The sequence below is a fragment of the Montipora foliosa genome, chromosome 13 (genome assembly GCF_036669935.1).
Source record: "Montipora foliosa isolate CH-2021 chromosome 13, ASM3666993v2, whole genome shotgun sequence".
NCBI classification, from domain to species: Eukaryota; Metazoa; Cnidaria; class Anthozoa; order Scleractinia; family Acroporidae; genus Montipora; species Montipora foliosa.
The window spans coordinates 21251567-21264066 of NC_090881.1; the positions used below are offsets into that span (position 1 = coordinate 21251567).

General features: G+C 41.5%; 1 protein-coding gene across 5 annotated transcripts in view; it reads left to right on the plus strand.

Moving 5' to 3' along the window:
- LOC137982587 (QRFP-like peptide receptor) overlaps positions 1 to 12500 on the plus strand; it is a 23810-nt gene that overhangs the window by 11111 nt on the left and 199 nt on the right. For 3 of the 5 annotated variants that reach the window (XM_068829700.1, XM_068829701.1, XM_068829703.1), the window contains one exon: positions 9826 to 12500. This exon is cut by the window's right edge and continues 199 nt beyond it. In XM_068829700.1, the coding sequence (XP_068685801.1) occupies positions 10031 to 11149 (1119 nt within the window). In that variant the 5' untranslated portion in view covers positions 9826 to 10030 and the 3' untranslated portion in view covers positions 11150 to 12500. Of the gene's footprint in view, positions 1 to 755; positions 804 to 1980; positions 2492 to 9825 lie in introns of those variants that run through there. The other 2 variants (XM_068829704.1, XM_068829702.1) reach the window with 2 other exon arrangements.

Sequence of the window (12500 nt, forward strand, 5' to 3'; positions counted from 1 at the left end):
AAATTCAGGTCGCTCCAACGGGACTCACACCCGTGACCTCTGCGATGCCGATGCTACGCTCTACTAACTGAGCTTTGAAGCCACACAGTTGGGAACAAATCAATTTCATGGCCTCCTGTGTTCTCGTGAGAGGACTCGAACATATGCATTTCTTTCATTGGTCAACCCATACGCTCACTTTGTCTTGTTAGGTTAATTATTGTTCGATGTTTTTCTTTTCTTTTGTTTCCCTTGTGTTACGTAATACATGAGTTTCACAGGTTTTTACAACGAGGATGAGCCCATCGAGTCCTTTCACGGGAATACATGAGCCCAACAAATTGACCTGCTCCTAACTGTGCGGCTTCATAGCTCAGGTGCACGTGGTAGAGCATTGCACTATCATCGCAGAGGTCATGTGTTCGAATCCTTTTGGAGCCACCTGAATATATTTCAGATGTCTATATGAGAGAATTGCTTACTAACTTGTCTATATATTAAGTAAAGCCAGACTTGTTCTCCATGGTCCAATGACTCCTCCCCGGGCTTTGTTAATTCAAAACTCATCAATTCGTTCTTCCAGATTCAAACAAAATCACAAAAGGGACTTAATCTACGACAGCGGCGTCGACGGAAGCGTCACTTCAAAATATAAGTCTACATAAAGTCTTTCGCGATTTTGTTCCACCTCGTTTACGTCGTACAATATTAGCGAAGTATCCTTAAAATAGATTGAGTGGTACTAGCGGTTTCAGAGTAGAAACAGCCGGGGAATGAAAGACTCTCTCTTGCATGCTCGCGTTGTCGTCAAAACCTCAAATTTGGTGATTTCACGTCGTTGGGTAGAACACAAGGGAGCTTAAAGCACGCGCGTTTTTGAGACGCGGACGGCAACCGAAAGAGAACATTTCGCGTGCCAGGACAGTGGTGTCTCCAAGATTTTTACACTAATCATCCCTAATAGAGAAACGATATTTAGCAGTATAAATGTGGCTGTGTGAAGACAAGTTAAGGGGTGGGGGGAAAAGCTCACTTCCGGTTGCCGTCCGCGTCTCAAAAACGCGCGCGCTTAAGCTCCCTACTAAAAATGAGTACCGCGCGTGGAGCGCGATTATTTTAACTGTTTTAACCAATGATATCATTGTTTTGTTGCGTCGTCGTCGTTGCCGTAACCGGTGTCGTTTTTAAAACTCACTGTTGAACATTTTCAGTGCAGTTCCTGCCGAAAACCGACCTTGGTTGCAAATTGCCAAGCTAGATGTAGTATAACTGGAAATTTAGCATACTTCTTTTAAAATTGAGAAGTATTGACAATGGTGTCTCCCTTCAGACAAGATGTCGATGTCACGACCCCAGCGAAAAAAAACTAATCAACTGATCGATCATTGGACTTTCACAGCCAATTAGCGATTAAACTGTTTACCGGTGATTAGTAGAATAGTTAAGTCCTACAAATAGACTGTAGAGACGTATACATGACCCATTTCCGGCAGCGCACAAAATGAATAGCAATTTTACAAATGCTATTTTGGGCTCGACAACACCGCACAGTCTCTGAGTGTATACGTCAACGAATTAAACGATTGAATACAGCTTTTACCAACAAGCATGGTTGGTATCTCGTTGTTTTATCTGCACTGATCGAAGTTCCCCTCGGCTTACTCTAAAACGACATAATTGAATACAACTTATGCCAACAATCATGGTTGCTAGCTTAATCTTTTATCTGCATTGATAGATTGAAGCTCCCTGGCCTAAGCTTACTTCTCAAACCTCACATTCAAAACATTGATAGATCACTGGCGCAAGCACACCTTATTTTCTTGCAAGCATAAGATTAACAAGTAGAGAGCTATTTTCGAATCAGGTGTGTTGACTCACAAAAACAGCGTCAAGTTTTAAATGGAATGAATCAACATACGTGAAATACACTTCATTTTTTTGTTTGTTTGTTTCTTAATTTTTTTGCAGTGGTTTGTTGCTCATAATGGCGCGAGCGAAAGTACTAATTTGCACTCGAAAAGGAACTTTAGGAGAAAACAATAAATACGTAATTCTGCATGAAAGACAACTGTGAATCCTATACGGGGAGTGACAAAACGATAATTGGATCAACAGTCGGGTATTCAACGCATCGCTGGAACTCAGTAAACGAACTCTCGTTTTGTGTTTTTTGGCTTCGTCGTTTCTGCTTAACCGGATATCAAATCAAACTTGACTTACTTCTGGCGCGATTACAAACTGAAGAGATCAATGCTCTTTCCGAGGTAAGCCATATCGATTAGCAAAGGAATGTACAAGTCAAAGGTTTCATCTGGAACATGTGAGAATCGTAAGCTTTCAGCTTGTCACTACATCTGAGTGGCACTGACATATGAATAGGCAACTGAGAAATACCGAGCTTTTATAACTCAACCAGCATTCATGTTTTGGACATTGGCTTGGAAGGGAATACTGCCTTCTTTGATAGGACTGAATTGAGTTCTCTATATCAAATGCGACTCTCTTCTCGGTAAGTGATTAGAACGAAATTTATTCTTCCAAATCTACTAACGAGTCTGTCTATCGTTCTTTAATAAGGAATACAATGTATCGACGATTTAATGCTTACACTCGTGCATGCCGCTCCCTCTCTATCTCTGAATTCAAAGCGCTTTGATAGTCGATGAACGTGAATTAACAACAAAGCAAATAATTTGCTGGGAAGGAGAGAAAAATCATTAATTGAAATAAAGGATTTCAGCTGTGGGAATGATCGGTGTGACCCATATTTAGAGATAAAACAGCCAACTCTTGCCGGGCTGTCTCAGAGAACTTATGTCTTGATCACAAAGAACCGCTGATTTGTAAGAGAAAATAACGTACTGTTTCTTTTCTTTTAATTTTTCACTTCAGTCCATGAAAAGAAAAAAAAATCACCAGGAATCATTTACGATGCTTTGCCCATGGAAAGGAGAAAAACTAAGGTTCTTAGGAATCACCGTTGTCAACAGTCTCTCAAAATTCTTTTAAATTGGATCCAACGGAATCTCAAAACTTTCATCTTCTCTCCAATGCACAGACAAAAATGTGAAGTTTTAGTTTTTTAAGTGTCAATGGTTTCCATAATCATTTTCTCAAAGCGCAGAAGTTCTCAGGAATTGAAAGTCGTTTCATTAATTAGTGCATGGTTTGTAATATGCTAATCGGAGAGCTTGGTTTCCTTTTGGTGAAGATACCTTGAATTTAAGCAAGATGAGCGCTACCTGCTTAATTTCCAAACCCTTCACTAAAAAATGATCCCTGCAGGCATTATTCGGAAAAAAAATCGGCTTTAATTCAACAACAAATCACATAAAACGCTTCACCCACAGCTAAGACAGATTCAAAGGATGAGCGGTTAAAAAGTGCTTTCAATGAAGCTCAAATAAACCACGCCTGAGGGTATGACATATGAGAGGATACCACACCCGTTGCAGATTTGCTGTCGGTTACCCAGTGTAAGATAATCAATACTTGATGACACATTTATCTGATATAGCTTAACGAGGAGGAAGGATGTTCTATAGACCTAATGTCCCAAAATTACCTGGCACAATATTAAATCCATGCATCAGATGTTTATAGGTGATAAAAATTAGTGTTAAGTCTCAAACAGTACTCGCAAGCTTCACCTTGATTTAAGTCGGAGATGTATAACAAGGGCGGATGGCTCCTCAATGTTAAGAGTCGAGGGCATTTGTGCCTTTCCCTTTTATGGTTTCTATATTAATCAACTCGTACATTCTTCACTCACTCTTTCGTTCTACTGGCAGCTCATTTAGTATTACCAGAAACCCATAAGGGTTGAAACGTGTAACGGCCCCTTGTGTGCTGGGAAAACAAACTTCTGAATATTCAATTTGCTAAGTACAATATTTGGAACAACAAGAGAGAAACATTCATTCATCCTAATTGTACTCCTTTTTGCCGCCAAGCTCTGTCAAAACTGATGACGGATATCGAAGTCAAATTTATAACAGGTGGTTTCTTACTTCGGGCCGGCAGAGTGCGAAGACCGAAACGACAGATCACACTTAGATTTAAATTACTTTTCAAAGTTCTGGAACACTTGCTGCGTATCTTAGAGTGAACAATTCACTTTCTTTCGCCTAACAAAGACGATCTGTAACCATCAAAAACACACATGCATAGTGAAATTAAATTTAATACATTAAAAAAAATATTCGTTGGATCAAAAATTACTTGCAAAGTTCTTGCACACATGCTGCATGTCAGTGATGAATAAAAAAAAATTCTAGATTTGTATCTAAAAGTGTTCACAAAACAAAGTCACATGTTACATTGTCCAGGAGATTCTTCTTCGGCCAATAACACCGCCAATTTTTCACTGTACTCGTGATACATATTCATGCACGCCTTCAGCTCACTAAGCTTACCCATGGCTTCGGACCCAAGGAGCTCAGTTAACTCGCTTTTATCACAACAGTCGCTGTCAGAGTCGGGTTCGGATTCGGTTCGCAATTGCATAGCTTCTTGAAGTTCCTTTTCCGCCAGTAATTTAATGATAACTTTAGCGTGATCAGGTGACGTTTCTAGCTGAGAGAGCTTCTCAATGGTCTCCAGGTCGAGCTCAACTTCATCGTCAGAATCGTCATCTTCGTCTGAATCAGAGACGTCTACACATTCAGAAGAAGGGTCTGCAGTAGCTGGCACCAGTTGAAGTTGTTCCATTTTGATTTGGTCATTTGGGTCAAGGACACAAGTTAATAAGTGTGGCTGACTGGCTGACCCTGGTACCGCTACTATTTGAGGCACAGCTGGTAGCAGATCGCCGTTTGAACCCATCTGCATCGATTGTTGCATAACTGCATGGGTTACAGAATGCATAACTGGTTGCCACGTTTTCCCATTCATATTCTGGGCCGGCAACAATTTTGGCATCGTAGATTTTATTAATGGCTGCACAAATGACGGACCTTCCACCGATGCCGCATCTGGCGAAATCACGTGCTCCGTATTTCCTTGCACCATGGGTTCTTCACCAGATGTCATTTGCAGAGACACAACTGCATCTTCCAGCATTCCAGAGGTGGGTGCAAATGGCCTCTTAGTGTCTGTCAGCACTGACAAAATATGTGCCACTGGTCTAGACGGATTAAATACTTGCTGGGCAACTTTCATAGATTCCGGTGCTGGCGCACCAAGAGCGGATGTTAGTTTCGGACATCTAGCATCCATCCCATGGGGTTTCACTAGCGGCGCGGACATTGTAAGGTAATGTGAATCGATATCCATCTCTTCTGACTGTGCGCATGAGATCTTCAGCAACACTGACTTTTCATCTAAGGCCATTTCTTCGTCCGCTTGCTGTGCCAGTGATGCTGGCGGCTCTTGCACAACTTCCATCTCCTCCAACGTTGCCTGAGTAGTAAATGGTGACTTCATGAACGATGGCAGTGAAACTGAGAAGAAACTCCATGATGACTGTCTTTGCTGACTTTTCCGCTCCCTCTCTCGTTCCACTTCCTCCCTTTTTTCGACTTGTTCATTTGTGTCCATTACTTCGTCTTGTTCGGGAGCTAATGCTTGTCGCACATAACACGACCCTAATCCCGCTATGCCTGGTACACCACTGTCTATCAGCCCCTCGGATTGTTTAGTCAAAGAAACTTGCGTGTAATTCTCAACCTCCATTGACTGTACTAGTTGCTCTAGATTACTTTTATCTCTCGACCGAGTTAATCGAGAAGCCTGATCCATAATACCAAGTTCACAATTTGGCTTATTATCAACGTTTTCACGATTCTTCCTTTTAATGTTTATCTTTGGCATTTCTTCTGTCGTCGGGCTATTACTGATCGACACCAATTGGTCTGTAATTCGTTCATGAGGTGATCTCTTAGGTGGATTTTCTTGCCAGTTAACTTCAGTTGCATTCTTCTGTTCAGATGACTCAGTCTGTTCCTGTTTTTCATTTCGCCGCGTTTCCCGAGATCTAGCCTTTTCGATGTCATCTGACACTCTACTATGATGTGGAATCGATTCTTCAGGGCCTTGTCTGACGTTAAGAGAAGTTATCAGGTTGGAAACTCCCTCACTATGTGACTCTCTGTTTTGAGCTTGGGCTTTGGGGTGAGAAACTAGCTTCACATCTGGCGACAGAAAGGACGCCCTCCGCTTCTCTCTATCTACTTTCCAAACAGGAGGCTTAACTACTTCAGTAGTGGACAATGGTGGTGCATCTGTTTCCTTGACCACGCCTTTAGTCTGTTTTTCAAAATATACTGGACTAGGTGTGCCGCCAACCATCAACGATTCATTGACCTGTCCATTTTGTCCCTTTCGTGAACAAAATGTTTGAGAAGTGTATTTCTGGCTGGACGACTTCTTTGCACAACTGTTCACAACTTGTGTGCTAAGGGGCACAGGCTGCCATGAACAAGACTGACTCGCATCGGTTTTTTTAAATTCTGCGTGACTTAAAACCATTCCCTCAGCAGTTTTATTTTCTTTCGGGGTACTGGCAAAAAACGAGTAACGAGAGGTTCCTGATGTTAACTGGATGTGGCAAAAGACTACTGTTGTTGTAGATTTCAATGTTGCGATGACATTTGTAATACAACTAAGAAGTGTAACGATCAAGCCTTTGATGTGAAAATGCAATGCTTGAGATTTGTTCTTTAAGGTTTCCAAGCTGCGAGGCGAATTATCGTTCAAGGTGTACTCGTCATTATCCTTGCTAGTTCCTATGATTTCCATGCTTTCTGACCGATCACCTTCCTCCCGATTTTCCAAGCAGTGCAAGCAGTTGTTATAACAATTATGATTCACCATGTCCTGACCTTTGACCCTCGCTATTATCTCATGGTCTGTGTTGCACGCGATGGGTGGGGTTTCTTCGTAGATATCGTTGAAGAGTTCCCAGTCTTCCTTGATGGATCCCCAAAGCGGCCACACTGCGAACGTTACCATATGCATCATCACTTTTGATAAGATCTTCACACTTCGACGAAGGTGTACATATTTACCTTGTGGATTAATTTCGACGCTTGATGCCTCCTTCTCTATGCTTGCGTTATCCCAAAGCGGCCAGTATACGCCAATCAACACATTTAACATCATATTTGCCAAAGCCCCAACACTGCAAGGAAAATACTTGGATTTTGGTTCATTTTGGTTGTCTAATTCCTTATTCTTGCAATCATTTTTGCTATTTTTGTTCGGGCAGATAGCATCGTTCTCATTCTGCTTAGTCGTATTATCGCTCGAGCCCTGATTACCGATTTGAACTGCAGTCGCCGTTTTCACGCTCATGTGGCTATCGACCGACCATAATCGCACATGATACTTGGTTGAGCTTGTCCTTTGCACGACTTTCCCAGGTTCATAAGATCTGCCAGTTTTCATCTTATCTAATGGTGTCTTGCAAATCTCTAAACCACTGTTAACCCCATTTTTAGCATTACTTAACACGCATCTTACATTCGAACTTAAGGAACCCTTCTCTATCATACCACAATTGTCATTCTTCCTGCCTCTTCCATTTACCGGTGGAGTCTCCATTAAACAGTCGACTCGCTTCTGATTGGCAACGTTATCTCGCTGTTCCGGCGTAACACCAGAAAACCTCCTTACTGGGCTACGATTCGGCTTCCAGAATGGCGCATACTTTTCCTGTTGGTGAAAAATGTTGTTCTTTGAATTACTTTCCCTAACTTGTTGGGAGTTCATGATCAAAGGAGTTCCTCTCACACCGTTCTTTCTTCCTTGTCTGTTAACCTTTCCTAATTCCCGGTGGCAAACACTGACAACTCTCTCACTCCGACTTTTAATCTCCCACAATATTGCCACAATACTGCCACGATATTTACTGCGTTCGCTTACCACGATATCTCTTTTTTCTTTGCAAGGTTTCTTGCTGTACTGATGAGAGTGTCTTCCACGAGCGCATCGCTGTTCGTTCTTTTCAGCTGACCTAGTTGGTTTGTCCCTTCCTCTCCATCCCAAGACAATCACTGATTTTACAGTCCTCAGTGCTGTTGAAATACATTTGAGCCACTTTGTCGAACAATAAACGAAATCAAAAAGCTTCCTTGTAAACCAAATAAACGACTTCGCCATCGCGATTAACGAAATCACAATGACAATACTGATTATGGCATTGTAAAGGAAAAACATATCGCTTTTAATGTCGCAACTCACTGTCTATCTAAAACTAGACTATCTTTTTCGCTTCCATCGTTTGTGACGACACATTTAACTGTTTCGTCAGTGTACGAATGTCGCGCGCGCGCTGGAACTGGAATTCCGTTGTACGCGAGTCTTTGTTGAATTTGGAGATCCATAATATTCCGACAACGATTTTCACTCTGTACATTATACAGGGCAAATCGTCGATGAAGGGTATATGGAAATTTGGTTAACAAGTAGAAAAATGTCTCAGTGACTTCCCTAAAAAAGTTTCCCACAATCCTCGCAGCAACTCGACCTTGTATTCTCTTTGTGATCGGTTGCCTTATGTAACTGCGCGCATTGTATGAGCCACTAGGAAAGCTGGAATTTCGCTAGCTTTTTAGAAAGCAGTGTTTCAAACGAGAGAAAGAGAGCATTTTAAATAAAGCCTACAGGAATTTTTTTATTCGTAACTACACATATACCTATATATTGAATCACTGACAAATTCACACCTCACACTGAATAAAAACATAGCGATTCTGTGTTGAGCGTAAGTCGAGAAGTGGCCAACAAAAGTGCGTGCAAAGTGGGGGCAAAGAAATTAGGAATTCTACAGAAACAGCCACGTTTGACAACTCTTTGTTCGGTTTTTGCTGTTCCAAGTAAATGGATAGTAGTAAATCATCACAAAGAAATGTCCCCTTGATATTTGGTTAAAGTAAGGTAATGGTACTAATTCCCAGAGCCTACTCGTTGTCATTTGGATTCGCACGAGATCGAGATGAAATGCTCCAGATCCGAACACGGCGGCCAAAATGTGAACTCGAATCATGGCATCAACCGATACCCACGTGACTGATTTCGATAAACGAAATGATTAGTAGACGTTATCCTTCGTCGAACGCAATCAGTGCAAGGAATATGCATGTCCAATTACACCGCGGTTTTTACATTTTCCCACGACTTTCAACCTTAAAAGTTTACGTGTTACCTACTAAAAAGTGCACGAGACGAAAATCCGCTAAAAAATAACACAACGCCCGCTCAGGCCATTTTTCTGAACCATTTACCAATGACACAAAACCTTGGACACAGCTTCCAGATTAAAAATGCAGAATTAAAAGGCTCTTCACCGTTGGGAATCGTTGTCCCCTATAGCTCAATGACCCAAACTTCATTGTTCAATACTATCATCTTAGCAACACTGTTTTCGTCCATTAATGAGACAATTATTTCAATTGGCCGCCTTAATCACATGCAAATCAATGTTCACACGGATTTTTTTAATAATTAAATTAGTTTAATCCCTTGTCTTTTCCATGTTAAAGTAAAATTGGGCATTTCCTTTTATGCTCTTGGCAAAACATGCGCCAAAATAGATATTTACCTAAATGTGTCTAATATGTCCTCAAGACCATTTTTTTTTTCACACTCTTTCAATGCCAACATTAAAATGTGTTGAGATCTCGTTATTTTTTCTTTGTTTCCAAGGGTTTATTCATAATTAATAACAGAAACACCTCACTACAGGCCAATTCATATTATATTTTTCATGTTTGGGAAAAATCAGTCTTTTTAAGTATGTTTCAGCGCATGAGGTCAAACGATGTTGAACAAATTCCTTTGTTTTGTTTATCATTGCAATCAATGATCTCGGTTTTTTTTTTCTCTTTTTCTGTCGAAACGCAGGTGCAGTAAATCAAGAGCCTCAAGACAGATTGTCCGGCATAACAGACCAAGAAACGACCTTTTGACCGGCTGTGCTCTTTCAAGGCAAGGCTTTGAGTATTAAAACGCACGCGAGTTAAGTCCGAACCAGTTCATTTGGTTGACCAACTGACAGGTGAAAGATCAAGAAAGTTACCGCTCTGGAAACCGGAAACCACTGACTGGAATGGAGACATTTTTAGGCAACAGAAGCACTGTGTTGACGCTGCAAGGTGCACACAATGGCTCAGAGGCTATAGTTGGCGAATCACCTGCTTTAAAGGCACTCAAGCTATCACTCTACGCTATTATCTTCCTCATAAGTGTCGTTGGCAACACGTTGGTTTGCATCGTCGTCGCCAGACGCCGGCGAATGCGAACTGTCACGAATATGTTCGTGTTGAACCTTGCGGTTTCCGATCTCGCCATCACGTGCATTTGTATCCCTTTCGACATTCCGGTACAAGAAAATAACTACAAATGGCTTTATGGCAGCTTCGCATGCAAGCTCATATACCCGCTACAAACTGCGGCGATGTTTGCTTCGATTTTCACTCTTACGGCTGTAAGTATCAATAGATTTTGGGCAATTGTGTACCCGCTTCGGACACAAATGACGAAACTTCACGCCTCCTATGTTATTGTTGCAATATGGGTCCTCTGTTTTACTCTCACGACGCCGTACGCGTTTGTCCTCCGTTTGGACGAAGCGACCATGGAATGCATCGAATACTGGCCGGGAATAAACTACAGAAAAGCTTACACAGCTTCATTGTTTGTTCTACAATACCTATTGCCCCTAGTCGTGATTACACTTGCGTATCTCAATATTGGGACTGAATTAAGATACTGTTCCAATGTTAAAAACGGCTCAGTCGCGAACGCCGTCTTGCAAAAAGCGCACCGGGACGAGGCTCGAAAAGTGGTGCGCATGCTCATTGTTGTCACCTTGCTTTTTGCCATCTGCGTTCTTCCGAACAATGTCATGTGGTTGTGGCTTGACTTCGGCAACGGCGCCGATTATGCTCACTTTTGGGCAACGGTTGCATTCACGAACATTATTTTATTTGCTAACAGTGCGGCAAACCCGATCGCCTACACGATTTGCCACGAGAAATTTCGAGAGGAGTTTAAGCTGTACTTTACTTGCGATTCGCAGATCTTTCATAGTTTGGCAGAAAATACGTTATCATATACAAGATCTCGGCCGAGGAGTCTAAACGGAACGGAAAAAACTACCACAAGGAGTGATGCTTTCGAATATGGAGAAATACTGGTTATTGATACAAGGGAGAGTGTTATTTGACTAACCATTTGACGCACTATTCCCTGGAAAGGAGCCTACGAGAAAGCAATTCCATTCTTGAGGCCACGGGTGATGCGGATTCGTGAAATATCACGCGCTAGCGTGTGGACCTCTCCCCTGTATCAGTCGGCTGTATCAATTTAAACAGACCTTTTCTCAAAGTACTACTGAGCCCACAGTGCATTTTGATAGGCAGTAAATATTTTATGCACTGAGGCTTTGAATGTAAAGCTTACGTAACCTTCCAATGCAATTCAGATTTATTTGCCTTCTGCTCATCATACAGACTCCACTCAGATTGTACATGTATGTATCAAAAAATTTCACCGGATAGTTAGGGGGCTTTCATTTATTAGTGCAAAGGGGGTGTCAGCAAATTACATGGAAAGTCCTTCAAACAAAATTATATCTCAACCCTCAACCCCCCCCCCCTCCCCCCTTCCTAACTTCTGTCTCCCTCATACATATGACTGCTATCTAACTTGTATATGAAATCAGAAGAGCTCAGCCAGTTCATCCAATCCTTCATAATTTTGTAAATTAGAATGCTTATATTCCGCAATTTCAACACAGCAATCAACTTTATCCTTACAAACAACAATTCAGCAGGGACATAGGGTAGTTTTTTTTTTTTGGCTATGCACAGGAAGGTGTAGTGAAATGAGGGCTTTTGGTGTGAGCCCCTAGGGGGGGGGGGGAGGGGGTAGGCTTCCCCAGAAAATTTTATTTTTAGGGTGTCAATGGCCATTTCCCTTGTTTTCCAGGGGGAAGTTTCATAAATCAAAGCATGAAAAAACACTAACTATTCAGTAACTTTGTTGTGTATTGTCAACCTTTGGAACTGCTGATAAATAACAACTATTCATAGAAGTGGAGGTGACTAATGGTGGATATTTACTGAGCCGCAAAGCAGGAGGGTAAATATCCACAACTAGCTGCCGACACTGAGGTGAATAGTTATTTTAGTATATACTAAAACAGTGAGATAATGTAGCACAAAAAGATGACTTTAACTCATTATTCCTCCAACAATTACCATATTTTCGGGAGCAAATCCAGAGCGAGTTATTCCGAGGAACTTAGCAAAGGATATCTGGAGTTTGAGCAGCCAATCAGAGCGTGCTTCGATTGCTATCCACTGTTTTAGTATATATTAAAAGCGTATATTAGACTAGTTCCCATATTTGGGAAATCTTTTCCCATGGCCAGGAGAATGGGTATAATATTTTATAATCATTCAGCTTTTGCTGATTACAGTCGATTTACAGCAAAACTTCTCTTCAATTTTACACATGCCTACAAGGCTAGAAAGTCTAATCAACATTAAAATAAAAGAAAAATTTACTAGCCA